This window comes from Sceloporus occidentalis, unplaced genomic scaffold (genome assembly GCF_023333645.1).
Source record: "Sceloporus occidentalis isolate IW3139 unplaced genomic scaffold, rSceOcc1.0.p SCAF_1, whole genome shotgun sequence".
Lineage (NCBI taxonomy): Eukaryota > Metazoa > Chordata > Lepidosauria > Squamata > Phrynosomatidae > Sceloporus > Sceloporus occidentalis.
In genome coordinates this window covers 8,658,791-8,684,055 of record NW_028316981.1, presented here as the reverse complement: position 1 = coordinate 8,684,055, position 25,265 = coordinate 8,658,791, and the positions used below count along the sequence as shown (strand labels likewise).

The following is a 25,265-nucleotide window of genomic DNA, read 5'->3' as shown; positions in this document are numbered from 1 at the left end:
CCCAGAGAATAATAACAATATAATAACAACAACTTTGTTCGTATTATTTAATATAGTCTAAAATAATGATATAGTTATATATTTACAGCGATTTATAAATAAAGGTTAATAATAATAATATTCTATTCTATATTATATTCTTATATATGAGAATATTGTATAGCATATGTTACAGAATATATATTAGCAATAGCAGCTTCATTTATATACCGCTTCACACCACCTAACCAGTCTCTAAGCAGTTTACAACTGTAAGTTAATTGCACCAAACAAGCTGGATATTCTTTTTCGCAACCTCAGAAGGATGCCAGGCTGAGACAAGCCTGGGCCCTTGGCTGGTATTGAACTTGCAACCTTGTAGTTTGTGAGTGAGTGGCTGCAGTGCAGGAATTTAACCACTGCACCCCCAGGGCTCCTTATATATAATATATAATATATTTTAATATATAATATTAGAGTAATAAATTAAAATTTTAAATAAAATTGATAACATTTAGCTATACGTTACAAATTCAAGTACTAAAGTTCAGTGCTAATTTACAAAAATGAAAACTACAGTTTGTAAACTCCACAAAAAGCATCACTTTTGCATCCTTAAATAATCTTAAAGAGACTGTGAAAAGACGATGAGCTCATCCTTGGGTTTTGCCAGTCGTTGTCACCCCTCCATTCTGCTGTTGTTCCATTCTTTTTTGGGACTGTTTGTAGTCACTTCTTGGATCTGCATTAGGTCTCTTCCAAAGATTTGTTTTGAAAGGGACATAGTTTATTGAGGAAGTCCTATGATTTGAACGGCAAATCATTGTTCTCTAAGAATTCGAGGACAATTTCAGAAAGAGTTACAAGTTGAGTATCCCTTATCCAGAATTCCAAAATCCAAAATACTGCTGTGTACAGTGAGCAAAACATTTCCTGCACTCTTTGCATCTGAATGGTTTCTGTCCTGTGTGGATTAATTTATGATAGATAAGGGATGAATTACAAGAAAAAGACTGCCCACCTTCCTGGCATTTGTATGGTTTCTCTCCTGTATGGACTCTCTGGTGACAGAGAAGGCTTGAATTCTGAGAAAAGCATTTCCCACACTCCTGCCATTTGTATGGCTTCTCTCCTGCTGTGTGGATCCTCTCATATACTAGAAGGTGTGAACTGCAATCAAAGCACTTCTCACACTCCTGGCATTTGTATGGCATCTCTCCTGCATGGATTATATAATGCCTCATTAGGTCCGGTTGGAAACAAACTGTTTTCCACACTCTTGGCATTTGTGTGGTTTCTCTCCTGTGTGGAGGACTCTCACGTTGTGATGTACAATCAAAATGTTTCACAGAGACCTCACATCTACAGCTTTTATTTCCAGTGTGGTTCTTCTTGTGAAGCATAAGCTCCATCTTTTGGGCAAAACATTTCCCACAGATAAGACATTTGCAGGACCTCTCTCCAGTATAACCTTCCTCTTTTGCGTGGGCATGATGCTGATGTCTGGCAAGATCCAATTTGTGCCTAAATCATTTTCCACACTTGGTACATACATTTGTTTTCCACTGAATATCTGTTGAGAGGACAGAAAAGAAAAGACGGATTCCCAACTGTGAGGCAAAAGGGAATGGGAAAGGGACCAAATGAAAATGATCTTAAAAACAAAGCCACCTGTTGCATTCTGGGGTTTGTAGTTCAGTGAGGCCTAAGAGCTCCCTGGATGAGGATTCTAAATGCCCCATCCTTAAACTGCAAATCCCAGGATGCAACAGGAGGCAGCCAGAGCCGTTAAAGTGGAATGGCAGAACTATAGGGGTTTAGTGTGGTTATCTAGGTCACTGATAGTAGCAATAGAGGAGTCTGTTGCAAACCTCTTGATGGGCAGGAGGCTTGGACTCCTGGGTTGCATCCACACTGCAGAAATAATCCAGTTTGACGCCACTTTAACTGCCATGGCCCAATGCTATGCTGGGAATAATCATTATTATTATTGTTATTATTGTTGTTTTCTTATATCCTGCCTTTCTCCCAATATAGGGACTCAAGGCAGCAAACAGCAGATTTAAAACAATATAATCGAAAAACAATACACAATTAAAATGTATAAATATAAAATTAAAAAATCTCACACAATTAAACCATTTTAAAAGTTAAAAACAGTTAGGAGTTAAAATAGAATATGTTAAAAATCCAAACCTTAAAATTTCATTAGGAATTGCTGTCTATTCTCTCTGACAGAGAAGGGGAACTATTCCGTAGCACTGAGCCAAGGCAGTTCAAGTGGTTTCGAACTGGATTATTTCTGTAATGCGGATGAAGCTTTTGATCCAAAACACACTGCAGCAATAATACAGTTTGAGACCGCTTGAACTGCCCTGGCTCAGTGCTAGGGAATTCTGGGAACTGTAACTTTATGAGGCATTTAGCCTTCTCAGTCAGAGAGCTTTGGTGCTGCAACAAACTACAGTTCCTAGGATTCCCTAGCACTGAGCCAGGAAAGCAGCTTCAAACTGGATCATTTCTGCAGTGTATTTTGGGTCTTAAGAGAGTGTAGTATGGAGCTCCATGGTGGAAGCAGACTCTTCTTGTTCTTCTTCCGTCTATCTTCCTCTTCTCAGCTGCACACAGTTCCAGCTGCTCACCCGGACTCTCAAGCGAGGCTCCGGTTTACTTTGTCAGAAGCCGGGCAGGGCTTCAGTCACGTGACAAGAGAAACAGCGGCTCAGCCAATTAAAGCGCTTGGAATGGTCCGACACTAAAAGGGGCTCGTGAGAAACTGGAACCCTGGCTTTTCCTTCCTCCCCCTTTAAGGCCCTTGGAAGGGAGAGACCCAGGGTTTGGGGCCGGGAAGGCGGTCTGGCAGGGTCCAAAGGCCTGAGCCTGGCCAGAGTTGGACCAGAGAGCCCAGCCTGGCCGCCCCAAGACTTTTGGCTGCCTAAGGCGGGGTGTGTATGTGTGTTTGTAGGTGTATGTGTGAGACATGATTGCCAGCATTTGCTACCTGAGGCTTCCTTGTGAGGCCACTCCTGCCAGAAGGAGAAGGGAGAGAGTAGGGGAACTAGTCCCCATTAGGGTTATTTGGGTGTTTGTGGTTGTTGCTGTCATTGGAGCAGTGTTCTCCAAACTGTTCTCTTTTAAGGGATTTTGGACTTCAGCTCCCAGAAGCCTCAGCCATGTGGGCCAATACGCTGGGATTCTGGGAGTTGAAGTCCAAAATTGTGGCCCTCCTCCCACTCCGCCCCTCTGGAATGTCTTGCCAGGAGCTTGGCAGTGGCGTCAGTCACGTGACGGGAGGAGGCGGAAGCCAATGGAGCCTTGCCTTGGCTGAGGATGAAGGCAGGCGGTGTCGCACTCAAAGGGGTCCGACGGAAACAACAGCAAGAAGAACAAGCACTCCAGCCACTGCGAATCTGGTACTCAAAAGGGGAGGATTTCCTTCGAGAGGGGGACAGTCCGCGGTGAGGAGAGGGGAGAGGGCTCCGGGGATGCATCCGCACGGCAGAAATAACCCGGTTCGACACCGCTTTAACTGCCCTGGCTCAGCGCTAAGGAATCCTGGGAATTGTATTTGTGAGACATTGAGCCTTCTCTGTCAAAGCGCTCTGGGTCCACAACAACAAACTACAGTTCCCAGGATTCCATGGCTCTTGAGCCAAGCACTGGTCCCAAACCTGGACTATTTCTGCCGTCTGCTTTGGACCAGATTCACCCCAAGTGGGTCTTTCTTTTTAATGCTGGAGCAAGGAATCAAACCTTGGTTCCCAGAATACAACATCATCCAGAATCCACCGCGCAAGGAGTTTGGCAGCGAAAGAGCTGCAATTTAACATGTACTAATATGTATCGTATTTAATTATTTTTTGTAGAATGTATGCCATAGGCAGGTTTATTTGATCTATCTTAATTGATTGTATGTACAGCGCTTTGTATGTTTACAGCGCTGTCTAAATAAAGCTTAATAATAATAATGAACAAGGATACCTCTATGGGGCCGACCCAAATGCACAGAATACACGGCTGCAAGCTTTCGAAGCTCCGCTGGCTTCTTTGTCAGGCAAAGATGTTAAAAACCATACAAGAGAAAGCAAAAGAAATGACAGTGTTAGTCCTAGTTCAGTCTTAAAACACCACACTTCGTGTTGTGTGTTGGCATACTTAACTAAGTAGCTGATACAGTTGGCCCTCCTTATCCACGAATTTTTTTATCCACGGCTTGAAAATATTCAAAAGAAGCATAGGGTAAATTCCAAATAGCAAACCTTGATTATCCATTTTATATAAGGGGCACCATTTTGCTCTGCCATTATATTTACTGGGACTTGAGCATCCACGGATTTTGTTATCCACGGGGGATCCTGGAACCAAACCCCAGCGGATAACAAGGTCCCACTGTAATGCACTTTAAAAGTTGTTTCCAACTTATGGCAACTCGAAGGTGACCCTATTGTAGGGTTTTCTGGGGCAAGATTTGTCCAGAAGTTTGCCATTGCCATCCTTTAAGGCTGAGAGAGTGTGACTTGCCCGAGGTCACCAAGTGGGTTTCCATGGCTGAGCAGGAATTTGAACCCTGGTCTCTTGAGATCGTAGGCCAAAGCTCAAATATCTACCCCGTTGTGGCCCTCTAATTTAAAAGCACATGCTCTCAGCATCAAGGGAATGGCGAAACTCCTCTGAAGAAATCCTGCCAAGAAAACCCACCATAAGTTGGAAATGACTTGTTGTTGTTGTTATGTTTATTATGTTTATCTATAGCCTGACTTCCTTCCAGTACAGAGACTTGAAGGCACACAACAACCGCAGGACATGTCTAAGTGCCTGGGAGTGAATGAGCTGCAATCGCTGAACAGAGAATTTACACTGGGATGTTTTGCTTGGAGGAGGCAAAATGGGGGCATGAACCCTCCTCCAAAATAAGAATCCTGTTTCCCCTCCAAATAATTTTTTCCTGCATCCCCACATTTCTAGCACTGAAGAGAGCGAGACAATGTAAATCCTTCACACCTTTGTTGTTGTGTGCCTCCAAGTCAATTTTGACTTACGGCAACCCTAAGGCGAACCTATCACGGGGTTTTCTTGGCAAGTTTCTTCAGAGCGGGGTTTGCCATTGTCATCCTCTGAGGCTGAAAGAATGTGACCTCCCCAGGGCCACCCAGTGGATTTTGATGCTCAAGCAGAGAACCCATTTTGGATGTCACTGGATTTGTATGTTTAGATTAGTGGTCTCCAAACTGTGCTCTTGAAGAGATTTTGGACTTAAGCGCCCAGAATTCCAGACTATGGGCCAACATGGCTGAGGCTTCTGGGAACTGAAGTCCAAAATCTCTTAAAGGGCACAGTTTGGGAACCACTGGTCTAGATGTTCAACTGATGTTTTGAGTCATCCCAGTTCTTCAAATGTAAGGTTGACTGGTTGTAAGGTTGACTGAGACGAGATGCTTTGGCGGTTGTGGGTTTTGGTTTGTTTTGTTTTCTGCCTGCAGCCATGCCTTTTTATTTCTCGCTGAAATCTCTGGCTGTCAACCAAGAAAAAAGAAAAAGAAAAGTAGGCACATGAGAACATTCAAATTAGATTGTGGATGCTTCCTTAGAGACCTGTCTCTAACTATTACTTGTCTCACCTTATCAGTGACTAATAAGGAGTTTGAGTATACAGTCAGCCCTCCATGGTCACACATTTTTTGTCCACGGATTCAAACATCTGTGGCTTGAAAATATTTTAAAGATATATACATTCCAAAAAGCAAACCTTGATTTTGCCTTAATTTTATATAAGGGGCACCATTTTACTATGCCACTGTATTTAATGGGACATCAGCATCCACGGATTTTGTTATCCATGAGGGCGTCTTGGAGCTAAACCCCAGTGGATACCAAGGGCCCACTGTATTGGCATATTATTTTAGTATTTTATAGTGTTTATTTATTTCATCTGTATGCCACTTTTCTCCCAGAAGGGTTGTGTCATCCATTTTTGATTATATATGTTTGATGTTCTGCCATGGAAAGTGCATTCTAAATAAATGCTACTGTTGTTCTTGTTCTTGTTATTACCTTCACCCCCAAGACTCACTCTTTGGGACTTTGATGAAGGAGATCTCATCTCTGTTCCCTGTTCCTCACCTAAACTGGGTGATAGAGAATAGCTAGAGATAGACTACCTGGGGAGCAGAGAAAAGATGAATATTTTGTCTCAAGTCAAAGAAGAATGTTGTTTTGTGGCTGTTAGGTGAATGAAGTTCCCCAAGTCTTCACCCTGAATTTTGCTTGTCTTTCCTTCAGGGAGGAGACCAAGACCTCATCTGCACTTCAGAAATAATGTGGTTTGACATCACTTTAACTGTCACGGATCCATGCTATAGAATCTTAGGATTTGTAGTTTGTTGTGGCACCAGAGCACTCTGACAGAGAAGGCGAAATTTCTTACAAAATTACAAATCCCCTGAATTCCATAGCATTCAGCCATGGCAGTTAAAGCAGTGTCAGACTGCATTAATTCTACAGTTTGGATCAGGCCCAAGTCCGTAGCTGGAATCTGCTGCCCTTTGTCTTACCCAAACAGTGTAATAATTCTTAATTCTGAATAATTATTTTCCCTGACAGAAAGAATAGTCCCTTTGCTCCTCTGAAGGAGTCATTTGGAGGTACAGTTCGAAGATGGAGGAACACCACCCAGCTGGCCTCACTGCAGAAACAGGCCCGAATGCCATCAAGTGTGAAGGAAGTGGGGAATTCTGGGAAAGGACAGTGCCAAAGTTCCTGGGTGAGGACATTGTCAGCTTAGGTGTCCAGTGCCAGCACTTCAGGCAGTTCTGTTACCAGGAGTCCCAGGGGCCCCAAGATGCTTACAGCCAACTCCACGATCTCTGCCATCAGTGGCTGAAACCTGAACACCGTACAAAAAGCCAGATTTTGGATCTGGTGATCTTGGAACAATTCCTGACCATCCTGCCCACAGAGATGTCAGCCTGGGTAAGAGAATGTGGAGCAGAGAGCAGTTCCCAGGCAGTGGCCCTGGCCGAATATTTTCTTCTGAGTCAGGCTGAGGACAAGAAGTTGGAGGAACGGGTGACACTGTTTCCTCCGGGTGTCTGTAAGACCGAGGTGAGCAGGATATGACTCATGTGCCACTTTTTTCCTGGACCCCATTATTGCTATTCCTCTTTCCAATGTTTTGCTCTTCTCCTGAAATTTAGTGCCCTCTGAATTGCTTTTGAAAGCAAGGGACATAGTGAGCATGCATGGAATCACTAACCAGAAACTCTTGCTTCCAATGCTTACATTGGAACAACTTGTATACTTGGCAGTGTACTTAGATTTCAGTGGAAATGCCTCTTTGATTGGTGTCATTGCTAGACAGGTTGAGGATCCCTTATCCGGAATTCCGAAATCCAAAATTGCCCACATGGGTGGCTGAGACAGTGACACCTTTGCTTTCTGATGGCTCAGTGTAGCCAAACTGTATTTCATGCACAAAATTCTTTAAAATATTATATATAAAATTATTATCAAGCTATGTGTATAAGGTGTATACAAAACATACATGAATTTCATGTTTAGACTTGGGTCTCATCACTAAGGTATCTTGTTATGTATAAGTAAATATTCCAAAATCCCCAAAATCCAAAATCCTGAGCATTTCAGATAAGGGAGACTCAGCCTGTACACCCAAATTAAGCGTGTGGGTGGCTAAAACTGGAGAATGCCTGTCATGGGTTCATCAGGGAAATGAAGAAAGACATTATGGAACACTCTTTTTATTTATTTGAAACAGTTATCTGTTGCCCCTTGCTTTCCAGGATTTCTGAGGCTATATAAAGATACACACATTTAAATAAAAATATTTAAGACAGCTCCTTTTTAAAAATACTTGAAAAACTATAGTCACTTAAAACAGCCAGAGCAGCCAGCCCTAAAGCTCTATCACATCTAAAAAAAATTCTTGAAATCTTCCAAGGATTGATATTCTGTATTAACACTGGACACATTCTACCCAAGTTTTTGCCTCTGTCTTTGATACTCTATAATTTCTCATTGCTTGTTTTCATTTTTCACTGTTCCTTCAGGTTGAAGATCTCCCTGTGACTGGTCCATCTGATTTCCCTGCAGTAGAGAGGGCTCCGTTAGACACCAGGCTGAGTCTCCAGTGGAGGGAGGCAATTCCTGAGGGGGACAACGGTGCCACGCTGCAGGGTAAACTGGCTGGGTGTTTTTGTGTAGTAATTCTACTTATGTCCTTCCTCTCGCAAGACTTTGTGGCTTTCGATCTAACCACTATACTCATTATTTATTTATTTATTTATGTTGATGCAACCTAGAATTGTATTGGCTTTTTAAGCTGCTGCATCACACTGTTGACTCATGTTCAGCTTATGGTCTGTTGAGACTCCCAGATCCCTTTTGCATGTACTATTGTCAAGCTGGGTGTCACCCATCCTATATTTGAGCCCTTCATTTTTCCTACCTAAGTGTAGTACCTTATATTTCACAGAATCATAGAGTTGGAGGAGATCAAAAGGGTCATCCAGTCCAACCCCCTGCCATGCAGGAACACACAATCATAGCACTCCCAACTGATAGCCATCCAGCTTCTTTTTAAAAATCTCCAAAAGGAGGAGACTCAACCAGACTCCAGGGAAGCCTATTCCACTGTCAAACAGCTGTTACTGTCAGGAAGTTCTTTCTAATGTTTAGGTAGACTCTCTTTTCTTGTAAAGCAGAATAGAGTGGCACTATTACTTCATTCAGTCTAGACACTATACATCTATTTATGCAGCCTAAAATCACATTGGCTTTTTAAGGGCCTGAACAGACAGCTTTGTGTCACATGCATCTTAAAGAGGCCAGAAGCTTCATCAAAGCTGTGCTCCAGTCCTTAGGTCTGGAATGTGGCTTTGGTGTAGCTTCTGGCCTCTTAGGATGCATGCAGCATTTAAACAACATACCTCCAAAGTGTCCCAAAACAGCTTTATTTTGGCCTGTCTGTTTGGGCCCTTAGTTGCTGCATCACACTGTTGACTCATGTTCAGCTTGTGGTCTGCTAGTACACCTAGATCTTTTTCACATGAACTGTTGTTGTGCCAGGTGTCCGTCAGCCTATATTTATGCATTTTTTTCTGCTTAAGTACAGTACCTTACATTTCTCCCTGTTGATAGTCATTTTGTTAGTTTTGTCCCAATTCTCTGATATGTTACGGTAATGTTGAATTCTGATTCTGTCTTCTGGAGCATTAACTACCTCTCCTAATTTGGTGTCATCTGGGCAAATTTGATAACCATATCCTCTATTCAATTTAATCATGCAGAAGTTCATACAAGTGCTGTAAATTACTTCCCGCTGTTTCCTTCTTTCCCCATCTTTCTTTCCAGTGCCCAAACCTGAGCTGATGTGTGAAGGGGAGCAGAGGAAGGAGCTGTGGCTGCCAGATGTGAAGGATGTGGATGAAGCAGAAATTTTGGATACTGAATCAGGCGATTCACTAGGTAAAACCTCTGGGTACAGTAAAGTCCCCCCAAACCCTCCTGGCAATTGCCTAGAATAGGGATGCCATAACCCGGCTACGCCCGTGATTGTAACAGTTTTGGGGGTACTGGCACGGTCACGGTCCGGTTCATTCTAAATCCCAGGTTTGGGCCCCGGCCAGCAGCCATCGCGCCTAAAGAGAACACTCGTCCCCTTGAGGCTGGCTGGCCAATGGCAGAGCAGCTGGGGCAGAGCTGTTTCCAGCCCCACTCTACCATTGGCCAGCCTCAAGGAGGAGGTGGCCCCTTGGAGGTCTCTCCTCTCCTTTCCTGCCTCCCTTCCCTTCCCTTATAAATAAGTTTTATTTATAGACCGCTATTCCGCAATGATCATAGCGGTGTACAGTAAAAATTGCAATACAAAATTAGCCCACCCCCTCGCTCCCTCCAGGCTGGATGATGACAGTTGGCTGTGGAGGGAGGGCTCTGCCTCTTCAGGGAGAGAGCTTAACTGAATAGCATAATAAAGGAGTTTAAACATGTAAAGGCACTAAATGCAGTTGTTGAAATACCATGTAGAATAGAAAGTCCTGTCTTTGGAGCATATAAACCTAGGAAGAAAGAAAAAGGTGTACAAAATCCCCCCTTTCCCCCTTAGGTTGCTTATTTCACTTAGTCCCTTTTATTGCTCCCTGAGATTCCTTGGCTGTCACGCTTAAGAATCAATCTTTTCTTGTTCTTCTCCCAACAGATAGTAGGAAGAAGACTAATGTATGCATCAGAAGTGAGAAGTGCTTTAGGCACAAACTAGTTCTGACCAGATATCACACAGAAGATAAAAGTTTCACCAGAGAGAAGCTCTACAGATGTATAATTTGTGGGAAATGTTTTGCCCAGAAGATGGGACTTATGCATCACAAGAGGGTCCGTCCAGCAAAGAAAGGCTTTAGACAGGAGCTCTCTGGGAAGTGTTTTGATTATTCATCCTACCGTATGAGCCGCCAGAGAGTTCAGACTGGGAAGAAACTACACAAATGCCAAGAGTGTGGAAAATGGTTCACTTGGAAGTCAGATCTAGTGAGACATAAAAGAATCCACACAGGAGAGAAACCGTACAAATGCCAGGAGTGTGGGAAACATTTTGCTTTCAGTTCATCCCTTGTTATGCATAAGAGATTTCACACAGGTGAGAAACCATATAAGTGCCAGGAGTGTAAGAAATGTTTTACTTGCAGTTCAAACCTTCTAAGTCACCAGAGAGTCCACACAGGAAAGAAACCATACAAATGCCAAGAGTGTAATAAAAGTTTTGCTCACAATACACAGCTTCTGCGTCACAGGAGATTTCACACAGGGGAGAAACCATACAAATGCCAGGAGTGTGGCAAATGCTTTTTTTGCAATTCAAGCCTTCTGGTGCATCAGAGATTCCACACAGGAGAGAAACCATATAAATGTCCAGAATGTGGGAAGTCTTTTGCTAAGAATTCAAACTTTCTGGTGCATCACAGAATTCATACTGGAGAGAAACTACACAAATGCAAAGTGTGTGGGAAATGCTTTCCTTTCAATTCAAGCCTTGTGAGTCACCAAAGATTCCACACAGGAGAGAAACCGCACAAATGCCAGCAGTGTACAAAAAGCTTTTCTCGAAAGTCAACTCTTGTGAATCATCAGAGAGTCCATACAGGTGAGACACCACACAAATGCCGGGAGTGTGGGAAATGCTTTACTCAAAATTCAGACCTTGTAAAGCACCTGAGGGTTCACACTGGAGAGAAACTATACAAATGCCAGGAGTGTGGGAAATACTTTGCTCGGAAATCAAGCCTTGCAGTTCATCAAAGAATCCATACAGGAGAGAAACCATATAAATGCCAGGAATGTGGCACATGTTTTACTTGTAGTTCATCCCTTCTGAGCCATCTGAGACTCCACAGAGGAGAGAAACCACATAAATGCCAAGAGTGTGGGAGATGTTTTTCCCGGAAATCAAATCTTGTGAGTCACCAGAGAATTCACACTGGAGAGAAGCCACACAAGTGCCAGGAATGTGGCAAAGGTTTTACTTTCCGCTCCTCCCTTGTTCGTCATCTAAGACTCCACACAGGAATTGTGGGATCATAATGTTTAAAAGTATCCCATGATCCTTCCAGTGAAACCTTTTGCCAGTGTTATTATCTGGAGGTAAAGCATCCTTGGGAGATGTCCAGCTAAATTCATTTTGAAAGCCTGCAAGGCAATATGTTGCACTATTTGAAAGCTTTTACTATTGGGAGCTTCTTCCTAATGTTTAGTTGGAATCTTTTTGGACAAGTTAATGTGTGACTGAAGCAGAATATTGTGGTGTTTGTATGGCTACCTGAAGACCTAACTGAAAATCCTAAAGACAAGCTAAGAGAATTATCATTAGTGGAAACTTATGCAGGGGCCTCTGGCCAAGGGTAAGAATAAACTCTGAATGGACTGTTCATCCCTCCTGGTACCATTCTTTGAAATAAGACATTTAGTGCTTCCACTAACATCATTTCTGTTTCCTAATTATAAATGCCAATCTAGATTTAGCTGAGTGACTAAATCTGGAGCAAGAGACATGTGCAATGGCTAAATAGTTATTCACTTTATTTCAGCAGATCTGCTCTCAGAGGATAGACAAGAAGTTTGGAATTTGCCTTCAGGAGCTTGTCACAAGCCTTACCAAATTCAAGACCCATCACATTCACATCACATTCCCTTGATCTTGCAGGGTTGTCAGTCACTCATGGGAGGGGGAAAAAGAGATAAAATAAGTGTGGCATGAACTTTTTGAAAAACTGCTGCTAGCTGTTATAAATCACAACATGCTTTTCTAAGTATCGAGGCTGACAGTTGAATTCTATATTCCAAAACCTTTCCTGTTATTGACATTAAGCAAACAGATGAGTAGTTTCTTGGGACCTATTTCCGCTGTGCACACATCTTTTTGATAACAGAGATAATGTTTGCATTCCTCTATTCTGTAAGTACCTCAAGTATTCTCTGTGGATTTGCAAAGATTATAGATAAAGGCTGTGAGGTTGCATCTTTTAAGTTTCCTCATTACCCTTGAATGTGATTCATCTGATGGAGGAGGCTTGAATTCATTTTAAATAGTTGGGTATTCATGTACCACAAGATTTACCTGTTTGTGTTGCAATCTCATGACTGCATCACATAATCTAATTTCACCAGGTTGAACAGCTATCTTAATGTGTACAGTTTGTACAATGGAAGGCTCAGGGGCTTGGAATAGGAGCTGGACATTATCTCTGAAAATAAGTCAGGAATCCAAAAGTTGTAGAGGCAGCAGGAACTGTGAACATGCATGAAGAGAGCTCTGGGGATTCCTAGTAAGAATTACTTCACTCATTCATACATTCGTTCATTCATTTCCATTTATTACAGAAAATAGTCAGCCTAATACATAAAATAAAAACATTACAAAACAATCAACTAAGTATAATATTTACATTTAAGAATCATTTCAGCCATCATAAAAAGATGAAATCACGGAAGGGCCAATAACCAATTATTTAACATATATTTAACAATGTTGTTTTTCTACCCCTTTATGGCAGTCAATGGCAGCTCTGCAGAATCTAGTGAATTCATCAGTAATCTGCTCTTTTAAATCTCTGAGAAGGTATTCTACATAACATTTATCTTGTCTACCCAGGATTCTTTGAATAAGGGGAGTTATAAGTGAGGCTCTGATTTCTTTATAGAAAGTGCAATAAGATAAGACATGGCACACTGAATCAACTTTGTCTAAACCACAAGAGCAAATCCGATTCGGATATGGGATTTTTTAAAATATCTGACAAGAAGTATAGATGACAGATGCTTGTAGCCCTCCAGTCCAGGTCTCTTGGAGACCTGGGTTGAACAAAAACGAGATAACTTTCTGTGTTGTGCTAGAAACAAATAAGAAGTCATGCTGATATTTTGCAATATATATCTGGAATGTATTTTACATTATACAGTGTGTTATGTGCCTCCTGTGGGAGTGTGTCTGTGAATAAACTTACGAATCCTTACCGCGAACAATAAATAATAAAAGCTTCACACACTCACACAGTCATTTTCTCAAGGTAAAACATAATACTCTAGAGTCAGTTTTTAAACCAAGCCCATGGTTTTTCATATATCAACAACACAAAAGCAATTCCAATAAATAACATAAAATACACACATGTCCATTTTTAAATTCTCTACCACAGACCCACATTTATGACACAGTTTGTTAGAAACACACACAGAGACAAAAAAAAAACCAACAGCCTTTTATTCATTATATAAAAACACTTATTATCTTATACTAAAGACAAAGACAAACAAAGTTCAAATGAGGATTCTGTTTTTATTTTATTCTTCTAACCACCATTTTAAAAAACTTTATATATTAGCACCTTCTTTTCCACATGGAGAACTTATCCTTTATACTTTTATCAAAAGTCCATCTATGAGGCTAAAATGTTCTCTGCTGATCTGTTACCTTATCAGCAGGGTTGTAGAGCATTCTTAAGTTTCTCACTGCCCAGAGGGAAAGCTGGCTGGGAGGAAAGAGTTAATTCTTTTAAAACAAAGGCAATTTCCAATAATATTGTTTGCAGGGATTTACTCCCTGGTAACCAAGTTCTAACATTGGTTCATGAGTCCATTAAAGTAACATATTCTTTTCATTTTTGATCAGTGGCTGTGGCAAATTTCATACTTTTTCTGTTTGTGATGCCAATTTGTCAAGGGTGGCAAGAGGTGTTTTGTCACTGCCAGCAAAACAGGTTCTTTTTGTTTTTACCAGTCCCTTGGCAAGCTACACATTTAGTTTTCTTCAATGGGATTTTACTATCTACCAAAACTTCTTTCAGCACACCCACTCTTTGTTTCTGTATTTTACATTCCTGCTCTTTTTCCTCCAAAGCATCCAAACAGACCACTTCACTCATTGACTCAAATAATCCAAACCAACCTGCACCAACAGCAATCCAACTTTCATCTGCTCTACCTTGTCAGTAGAAGCTGTATGAAAGCAAAACATTCCAATTCCCTTACATAAAGCTTCCCAGGGGTCATGTTTTTCCAATGCCTGTTGAAACCATTCTGAAACCTTATTCAAAGCTATTTCGTACTTATTTCCCTTCAAAAGGGACCTCTTTAAAAACGAACCCCAATCTTTACTCTCTTCAATAAGATCATCGGCAGCAGAAACCTTCCTGATCTCTCCATCCACAGTACAAAAAAGGTTATCCAAGACGGAGTTCCTGCCTTGCCCCGTCTCCCTTCTGTTTTTCTTTCCAAACATTATGTCAACTGCGGGAGAAAGCACGCCGACTCTCTCCCTCAAAGAACAAAGAAGTTGTGTGAACAGGCTTCCAAACCTCCACCTGTTCCCCCTCTGTTCTTGTTACACTTGCGGGAGAAAGCACACCGACTCTCTCCCTCAAAGAACAAAGAAGTTGTGTGAACAGGCTTCCAAACCTCCACCTGTTCCCTCTTTGCTCTTGGCTCCAAGCTTTTTGTTACAACTGCGGGAAGAAGCACGCTGACTTCATCCCTCAAACAACAAAGAAGTTGTGTAAACAGGCTTCCAAACCTCCACCTGTTCCCTCTTTGCCCCTTGTACCCAGCAAGGGCGTCCCCTTGCACCAAGTCTCAAGATCCGTCCCCCCCCAGCTATGAGAATCCCCAGAAAGAAAGAGTCTCACCACGCTCTAGGATCCCACTTCTGACACCAAATATGTTATGCCCAAGATTGTAAGGGCAACCTGTTTATCCTGAGAGCGTGTAATGAGAATCTTCCTCTCCGTGAACTTATTCACAGTAGGGCTGACACAGACATTGAGACACCAAATTTGGTTTTAAACACCATGCATGTAACATTTATTGAATCACAAAGTAATACAACCATTGATTATCAAGAGCTCTTTCACTCACACATTCATACAATACTCACACACACTTTCTTTCCGCCGAACATTGATCAGTTGTTCTCGAAGGCTGGGGATGACACCGTTGCCGCGGTAGATGCCAACAAAATGGAGATGAAAGTCCAGGGTCTTTATACTTTTTCTTCTCTCTGGCTCTTGGCTGCTGAAGTCTTGCAATATTGCAGCCCATTACTCAACTTCCTCTTTTGGGAGGACAGACAGGTTGTTCAGATCAGTCCATGTTCAAAGCAACTCGTTCTGTTCAAAGTTCTCCATTGTCCTGTCAGTTCCTCATCATGGCGACTCAGGAGATAAGGTTCTTCCCGGACATGGTTTGTCACACCTGGACGGCACCCCACTTCAGCTTCCAAGTTTTCAGACTTTCCTCGCCTCGGTTGCCAAATACCTTCGTCACATCAATGCTTTGCGCGGAACCATCTTGTTTGTTCCTTTAGCTATGTTTAAAGCACAATTCCTTGGTTCTTCGGTTCTTCAGCTCTGGGTTTAAGTCAGAACTCACTCATTCGTCTTACAGCATAAGAATATGGTGGACTCTCCTTCCTTGGAGTTCTTCAAGCAGAGGCTGGATGGCCATCTGTCGGGGTGCTTTGATTGAGAGTTCCTGCATGGCAGGAAGTTAGACTGGATGGCCCTTGTGGTCTCTTCCAACTCTATGATTCTATGACTGGAGTCTGTGTGGATACTGGCTTGTCAGAAACTTCCCATCTTATTCTTCTTTGAATACCACATAGTTCATATTTAAAGAGATCTTATGGCACCTTTGACTGAAATCAAGAGGTTGATCATTTGGGGGAAACAAATTGTGACAGAACAACAACATATCTGGCAGTGGCTACAAAGTGGCAAAAGCAGGGGCAGAGGGATGGAAAAGGGGCAGAGTGGCCAGGTGCTGCCCACCTCTGAACTACCAAGAGGCAATACTCTTACCTGCAGTTCTTTCTGCTTCTTCTCCTCCACCTGACTCAGGAGGAAAAGCCTTCTGCCAGGGCCACTGTCTGGGAACTGGTCTCTGTGCCACATTCCCTGACCCAGATTGACATCTCTGGGGGCAGGATGCTGAGGAACTGAGCCAGGATCACCAGGTCCAGCATCTGATTTTTTGTGCATCTCTCCAGCTTCAGCCACTGACAGCAGAGACTGTGAAGTTGGCAGCAAATCTCTTGGGGGCCCTTGGCTGTTGCATGAGAGAGCTTTCTGAAGCATTGGCGCTGTATATCTGAGATGGCCATGACTCCACTCAGGAACCTCTCCAAATTTCTTTCCCATTTCTTTCACCATTGCTCACACAGCAGTGATGGCACCAGAGCCTTGTCCTCCTTTGGGGCCAACTGAGTCTTGTTGGTCCATTTTTGATCCATGAGGCGAGACTTAGAGCTGGGGATGTTTAGCCTGGAGAAGAGAAGGTGGCTAAGAGGTGATATGATAGCCCTGTTTAAGCACTTGGAGGGATGTCATATTGAGGATGGAGCAAGTTTACTATTATATCTGTTTTAGTTGTTGTCTGTTCTGTTAGATATGTCAGGGGGGATGAGTAGTCGGTGGGCTGCTTATGGCTTCTGAACTCCTCACCTGGAATACATAATCATAGAGTTGGAAGAGACCACAAGGACCATCTAGTCCAACTGCATTCTGCCATGCAAGAACTCACAATGAAAGCATCCCTGACAGATGGCCATCCAGCCTCTGTTTAAAGACCTCCAAGGAAGGAGACTCCACCTCTCTCCGAGGAAAGAGTGTGTTCCACTGTCAAATGGCTCTTATAGTCAGGACGTTCCTCCTAACCTTGAGCTGGAATCTCTTTTTCTGCAGTGTGCATCCACTGTTCCATGTTCTAGTCTCTGGACTATCAGCTCCCTCCTCAATATGACATCCCTTCATGAATTTAAACAGGGGTTTTAGATTGTAAGCCTGAGGGCAAGGAAATGTCTAATTAACTGTCTGTAAGCCACTCTGAGAGCCTTTCTGGCTGAAGAGGGGGGTATAAATACAGTAAATAAATAAATACAACTGTGTCTAATTCTGGGCACCACAATCCAAAAAGGATGTTGAGAAACTGACGTATGTCCAAAGGAGGGTGACTAAAATGGTGAAGGGTCTGGAAACCATGCCCTATGAGGAAAGACTTGGGGAGTTGGGGATGTTTAGCCTGAAGAAGAGAAGGTTAAGAGGTGATACGATGGCTCTGTTTAAACACTTGAAGGGATGTCATACTGAGTAAAGAGCAAGCTTGTTTTCTGCTGCTCCAGAGACTAGAACACGGAGCAGTGGATGCAAGCTGCAGGAAAAGATTCCACCTCAACTTCTTGACAGTGAGGGCTGTTCAACACTGGAATAGGCTGCCTCAGAGTGTCATGGAGTCTCCTTCCATGGAGGCCTTTAAACAGAGGCTGGATGGCCATGTGTCCCAGGAAGGGCTTTGATTGTGATTTCCTGCATGGCAGAATGGGGTTGGACTGGATGGCCCTTGTGCCTCTTCCAACTCTAGGATTCTATGAATTGCCCACTCGTGCTTTAATGGCTGTCCAAGAGGAGACATTTCAGCGATTTCAGCAAGCCTTGCTTGATCCCTGGCTGAAGCAAGCGCCCTCCTCTGCTGAATGGTCCCCTTCTGCAGCACAGCCATTCCAAGGACAGGGCTCTTTCCCAATCACCAAGGGCTTCACGCTTCCGTCCTTCACGATCCAAGCCTTACTTTCTTCAGGTTATTAAATATAAATTTATATGTTTAAGTTTTTTTAAAGAAGGGGTTAATGTTTCCGGAGGGAGCCTTTTCACCGTTGCACCGCTCGCCTTCCTCTCTAGACGGCGAGCTGGCCTTCGACTTCCCGTCACGTGACTGAAGCCACGCCAGACTCCTGGCGCGAACCAGGGCAGACCCGTCCAGTCTGCGCATCGAAAGCATCGATCTGGGAAAAGCTGTCCATTTCAGAGGCTGAGCTTGGCTTTTTGTTCAGGGAAAGCTCTTTCAGAGCTAGACTTGCCAGATTTGAGCTATACCCCCCTGCCAGGGTAATCCCCACTGCAGAAATAATGTAGTTTGACACCGCTTTAACTGCCATGGCTCAGTGCTATGGAATCCTGGGAACTCTAGTTCTGTGAGACATTTTAGCCTTCTCTGTCAGAGAGCTCTGGTGCCACAGCAAACTACAGTTCCCAGGATTCCCTAGCACTGAGCCAGAGCAGATAAAGCCGCCTTGAGTCCCTGTATTGGGAGAAAGGCGGGATATAAGGAATAATAAATAAATAACTAAAACGGCCTCAAACTGCAATTTCTGCAATGTAGATTCAGATTACAGCTTTCCCTGTTCTTTCTTTTCTCACTTGTACAAACAGCCTCTCCCTTATCAGAAATGCTTGGGATCAATGAGGCTGCATCCCCACTGTAGAAATAATGCAGTTTGGCACCTCATTCATTGCTGTGGTGCCATTTTAGGGCCTCCTGGGATTTATAGTTTGTTGTGGCATCAGAGCTCTCTAGACTGAGAAGGCTAAACATCTCACCAAACTACAAATCCCAGAATTCTATAGCATTCAGCCCTGGCAGTTAAAGTGGTGTTAAAACTGCATTCTTTCTGTAGCGCGGATTAGCCCTAGATTGGATTTCAGTTTTTTTCAGGGGATTTTTGAATACCTGTATTTGCATAAAGGTATATCATGGGATGCCTTGCAGATGGGACCCAAGTCTAAGCACAAAATTCATTTATGTGAAGGTGAAGGCTTTCATGGCCAGCATCCATAGTTGTTTCGTGGGTTTTTCGGCCTTTCCCTGAGGCTGACAGCATGTAGTCTATTAGCTGTTGTTATCGTCCAAGTCTTCCTCTGTGTCTCAAAAGTGGGGGTAACACAATGTGTGAAGATATGGAAGAGGGCCTTCTCTGCTGTGGCACCCCAGTTGTAGAATATATACAAAGCTGTTTTACCTTGTTAAATTAATATGCTTTTGTTGTTGTTTGTTGTTGTATGCCTTCGAATCGTTTCTGACTAATGCCAACCCTAAAGCGACCGTATCATGGGGATTTCTTGACAAGATTTGTTCAGAGGAGGTTTCCATGGCCTTCTTTAAGGCTGAGAGAGTGTGACTTGCCCAAGGTCACCCAGTGGGTTTCCATGGCTGACAAGGGTTCAAACCCTGGTTTCCAGAGTTGCAATCCAATATGCTTTTAGCCAGCTTTAAATGCTAAACTGTTTTGGACGATTTAATTGCTTTGACTTGTATTTGCCCAGAGATTGTGCGAAATGGGGCAGGATAGAAATATTTATTTTATTCATTTACACTTTGCCTTTCCTCCCATAATGGGACTTAAGAGGCAGTTTACAACGTACTGAAAACAAAGCAGATGAAAAACCATACAAGTATTTCAATAAAAAGTATAAACATGATTTTTAAAAAACACAATTAAACCATCTGTAAAGTTAAAACCATTAAAATTCATTCAGACAACATATAAACCAACAAAACAGCACACTGTGAAAAGGCCATCCCAGTCAATTTCTAAATATGTTTTTCTTTGCTGGCACCAGGAAAGCAAGAACAACCCTTGTCTCCCTAGAGAGGGAGGTTCAAAGCCTGGGAGCAGCCACCAAGAAGGCCCTCTCCTTTGTTCCCATGAAATGAGCCTGAGAAGGTGGTAGGACAAAAAGAAGGCCCTCTCCTGAAAATCTTAAGAGATCTAATGAGATCATATAGGGATATTGTTGTTGTCGTTGTTGCTGTGTGCCTTCAAGTCATTTCCAACTTATGGCGACCCTAAAGCAAACCTGTCATGGAGTTTTCTTGACAAGATTCGTCCAGAAGGGGTTTGCCATTGCCATCCTCTGAGGATGAGAGAGTGTAACATGCCCAATGTCACCCAGTGGGTTTCAAGCTCAAGCTGGGAATTGAACCCTAGTTTCCTGAATCATAGTCTAACATTCAAAACACTATACCATGCTGGCTCATATAGGGAGATATAGCCTTTTGGGTGGTTTCTTAAATGTGATTGAGCGAAAAACCTCCTCCCAAACTCAGAGCACTGGTATAAGATTTCTCTTAAGATGTGATTTGCGAGGAACTATTTCCCACACTTCTGGCATTTGTATCATTTTTTTTCTTGTGTACTTTTTGATGCTTTGCAAACTCTGACTTGTGAGTAAAACATTTCCCACACATTTGGCACTTGTATGCTTTTTCTCCTGTGTGGCGTCCCTGATGATTCACAAGGCGTGAACTGCAAGCAAAGCCTTTGCCACATTCCTGGCATCTGTATGGTTTCTCTCCTGTGTGGACCATTCGATGACTTACAAGGTGTGAGTTCTGAGAAAAACATTTCCCACACTCCTGGCATTTGTATGGTTTCTCTCCAGTGTGGACTCTCTGGTGAACCAGAAGGGCTGAATTCTGAGTAAAACATTTCCCACACTCCTGGCATTTGTATGGCTTCTCTCCTGTGTGGAATCTCTGGTGTGTTACAAGGTCTGAGGTGTGAGCAAAACATTTCCCACACTCCCTGCATTCATATGGTTTCTCTCCTGTGTGGACTGTTTGGTGGCTGACAAGGTGTGAATTTTGAGCAAAACATTTCCCACACGCTTGGCATTTGTATGGTTTCTCTCCTGTGTGGATTCTCTGGTGGACCAAAAGGGCTGAATTTTGAGCAAAATATTTCCCACACTCCTGGCATTTGTATGGTTTCTGTCCTGTATGGACCCTTTGATGTGTTGTAAGATCTGATGTCTGAGGAAAACATTTGCCACACTGCTGGCATTTGTACGGTTTCTCTCCAGTGTGGACTCTCTGATGCGCTGTAAGATCAGATGTATGGGCAAAAGATCTCCCGCATTCCTGGCACTTGTATGGCTTCTCTCCGGTGTGAACTCGCTGATGTACCATGAGGTGTGAGTTCTGAGCAAAACATCTCCCACATTCCCAGCATTTGTATGGCTTCTCTCCTGTGTGGACTCTCTGGTGGATGAGAAGAGTTGAATTCTGAGTAAAACATTTCCCACACTCCCGGCACTTGTATGGCCTCTCTCCTGTGTGGATTCTCTGGTGACTGACAATCCGTGAGCTGCAAGCAAAACCTTTTCCACACTCCTGGCATTGGTATGGCTTCTCTCCGGTGTGGATTCTCTGATGCTTTGCAAGTTCTGACTTGTGTGCAAAAGATTTTCCACACACCTGACATCTGTGGAGCTTCTGTCTCGTCTGATGGCTTGCAATGCATGAATTTGGAGCAAAACCATCCCCACATTCCTTGCTTTTGTGTGATTTTTCTCCTGTGTTGTCCCCTTGATGGCTTCCAAGATAAAACTTGCAGTCAAAATGTTTCCCAGGCAGTCCAGGTGCAAAAGGATCTTTTCCATGGTGGGCTGTGTTGTCAAGCCACATCTTTTGGGCAAAATGTTTTCCACAGATGGTGCATATATTGGGCTTCTCCCTGGTATCACTTTCCTCTTCCATGTGGGTTCTCTTGTGTCTGGAAAGATCCAGTCTGAGCCTAAAACGGCCCCAACATTTTGCACATGTGTTTGTTCCCCTCCAGTTGCCTGTTGGAAAGAAAGACAAGCACAAACAAGATTTAATCCCATGTCTGAGAGAGAAGGTGCATTAAGGAGTCCAGGCCATATAAAGAGCTTCAGGCACTGCCAAAGGTCCTAAAAGAAAAGAGATATTGGCAATGCCTGAATAAGAGTAAACTCTTCAGATCCAGAATTCCATAGCATGGAACCATTACAGTTAAAGTGGTGTAAAACTGTCTGATTTCGGCAGTGCAGACTGGGTCTGTGAGTTTCCATGGCTGGAACTGGTCTCCCAAGTCCTAATCCAATGTTCAAACTGCTATTTTGCTTCTGTTACATTTTTCACCCTTATCTTTCTCTTTCTTTCTTTCTTTCTTTCTTTCTTTCTTTCTTTTTCTTTCTTTTTCTATCACATTGATAAACAATTGATAAATGATTCTCTGAAGACGCCAGCCACAGATGCTAGCGAAACATCAGGAATAAACTCTTCTAGAACATGGCCACTTAGGAAGTTGACTTAGGGAGAGCAAGTCATGAGCCTGAGTCGGAAGGATAATGGATTAAGAAGAAAGCAAGTTCCTTACCGAGAGAGGACAGAGTCTCATAGTTTTCCATCATAACCTCCCTGTACAAAGATTTCTGGTTCGGATCCAGCAGATCCCACTCGTCTTGAGTAAAATACACAACCACATCTTCAAAGGTCACTGGTTCCTGAAAGAGTAACAGGAAGAAAATTCAGAAAGGCGAAGCCAAAGTAGAGGAAAAAGATATATCACATGACTACGGAAGGGTAGAATATGTAACAGTGCTTCCAATATTTCTAAACATTAAATGAGGTACAGATTAAATCTAAAAAATTATGCTTTTATTCTTTTGCCTTTGTTACACTAGAATAAATGTTGAGTCTGCCTTATCCAAATGCTTGGGAGCAGAAGTGATATGCAAGTCCATACCATTAAATACATAATGAGATATCTAGGAGATGAGACTCAAATCTAAACATTAAATTTATTTATATTTCATATACACCTTCTACACATTGCCTGAAGGTCATTTTATGCAATATATTTGATAATTTTGTGCATGAGACAAAGGGCCAAAATACACTGCAGAAATAATCCAGTTTGAGACCGCTTTAACTGCTCTGGCTCAGCCAGAGGGCATTTTCTTCAGCTGCCCCTAAACTGGGGAATGACCTGCCAGAAGAGATTCGACATCTGGGTACGCTGTCCAAGTTGAAAACGGCATTCAAAGACCAGTCTCTGCCAGTAAGCTTATCCAGATGATTTTTATACAGTGAATTTAGATGGTGAGTTTTAGACATGGACCATTTTAAAATGTGTATGTCTTATTTGTCCTTTTAAACCGTTGCGTGTATTAACATGTTTTACTTGTTGTGGTTCATTGTTGATTTGCTGTTGTCCCCCACCTCGATGCACGGTTCGAGGCAGATAAGAATTATTATTATTATTATTATTGGTGCAGCCTAGGGTTATCTTGGCCTTTTTAGCTGCTGCAGAGCAGTCTGAGCTTTCACCATGCCACCTACCTGGGCAGCTTTTCTGGCAGGCCTGGTCTTCTCTTTGCTCTTCTTCCACCTGGAGTGGGACAAGGGTCCCATGCTGCCCTCTAGAGGGGGAAGTGCTTTACAAGTAACGGCGTTCCTTCAGAGCTACAATGTAACGTTTCCTTCCTCCTTTTTAGTAACTCCCATTTCCTTTTTTATTGTTACTAAGGAAATCTAACCCCAGTTTGATTATTCCCCACTTGCCATCATTTGTCTGAAGCCTCTCCAGGGGACCCAGCCCCTTCCCACCCTCCTCTTGGTCCTCCTTCCCCCCAGAGACACGTGTCTGAGCATACAGACGTGCCAGTGCTCCTCTCCTCCTCCTCCTCCTCCTCCAGCGATCGTTGTTCTCGGAAAGCTGCTTGGATGGGTCTGCTGCTTCTGCTTTGGCTTGGCCTGATGGGAAGAAGCAGCAGCAGCAGCAGCAGGGCAAGGGAGGGAAGTTGGGGGGAGAGAGAAAGGGGAGTCGAACCGGATTGTCTGCAAAGGGGTGTAAAGCCAGGCACAAGGAAGCAGCAGAGAAACCAGATTGCAGCCCCCCCCCCTTTGGAAAAGGAAAGATAAGGGTGAGAAGGGATTGATTGAATGATGGAGTGACAGAGTGATTGATTAATTGACTGGTTGCCTGACTAACTGATTGCAAGCATAGTCCAGATCAAGGTGGGCTTCTGGGGGAGAGAAAGGGCCAGCTCCCAATCCACACTGCAGAAAGCGTCCAGTTTGAAACCGCTTTAACTGCCCTGGCTCAAGGCTGGGGAAACCTGGGAACCAGTTCTGGGAGGCAATGAGCCTCCCCTGCTGCCCCAATCAAAGACAGCTCCCAGGATCCCTTAGCACAGAGCAGAGTGTGGTTGGGGAGCCAGGAGCAGAGCAGGGCCAGAGGGGAGAGGGGTTGGTTGTGTCTGACTGTATGGTGAGGAGCTTTGCCATTGCTTCCCCCTGAGGCTGAGAGAGTGTGACTTCTTGCCCCAAGTCCATGGCCCAGCAGGGATCTGCACCCTGGCCTCCAGAGGCATGGCCCAGCACTCCCACCTCCTCTGCCCCATAGAAATAAAGCAGCTTGGCACCATTTCTAAGTGCCACCGCTCCATGCTAAGAGAGTCCCGGGATCTGTAGTTTTCTGTGGCTTCAGCTTTGGTGGAGAAGACTAAATGTATTGCTTTTGTATGCTTTTAACTGTACTGTTCTTTAATGTTGTAAGCCACCCTGAGTCTCAGTGGGATATAAATAAATATTATATATATAATAAATCCTTCCATTAATATAAGTTCGGCCAAAAGAATTTGCTTTAGAAGAGCACTTTTCCCAGAACAACTATTATTTAAGCTAGTGGCCATAACATCTGAACTATATCCAAAAACCTTTAGTCCCTATCATTATCATTATCATTATCATTTTATTTTCTAATATCCCACCTTTCTCCCAATATAGGGACTCAAATCGGAGAACAGCAGATTTAAAACAATACAATTTAAAAACAGTACAGCATTAAAATGTATAAATGGAAAATTAAAAACACACACACTATTAAACCTTTTTAAAAGTTAAAAGCAGTTATGCATTAAAATAAAATCTGTTAAAAATACAAAGACCTTAAAATTTAAATATCACAAGGTTCCCAGCCCATTTGCAAACTGATAATCCCTATGAACACAATTGCCTAAACACCCCAGAAAAGGAGCCTAATAACTTTGTTCATGTTAGAAAGCATTAAAACATGGCGGATCAAGCTTTCTAATACATAAAACAATGTTTCACAGTATTAATATAATGAACCATATTCAAATTGTTTTTAT

The 25,265-nt window shown here is 43.0% G+C and overlaps 1 protein-coding gene and 1 pseudogene across 2 annotated transcripts in view; one reads left to right on the top strand and one right to left on the bottom strand.

Moving 5' to 3' along the window:
* Positions 1-178: 178 nt before the first annotated feature.
* On the bottom strand, positions 179-23,555 carry LOC149320617 (uncharacterized). Its single transcript, XM_089504741.1, has 4 exons — positions 23,452-23,555; positions 22,487-22,613; positions 20,528-21,929; positions 179-1,149 (listed from the first exon to the last, which is right to left on the bottom strand). The coding sequence occupies exons 1-4, from the start codon at positions 23,521-23,523 to the stop codon at positions 858-860; spliced, it is 1,893 nt and encodes a 630-aa protein (XP_089360867.1). The 5' UTR covers positions 23,524-23,555; the 3' UTR covers positions 179-857.
* The window catches only part of LOC149320616 (uncharacterized), a 30,239-nt pseudogene continuing 8,317 nt past the window's right edge, over positions 3,344-25,265 (top strand). Inside the window, exons 1-5 of the transcript XR_016279477.1 lie at positions 3,344-3,392; positions 6,580-7,080; positions 8,043-8,169; positions 9,346-9,459; positions 10,190-11,574. The product of XR_016279477.1 is annotated as an uncharacterized LOC149320616 (transcript). The remainder of the gene's footprint in view (positions 3,393-6,579; positions 7,081-8,042; positions 8,170-9,345; positions 9,460-10,189; positions 11,575-25,265) is intronic.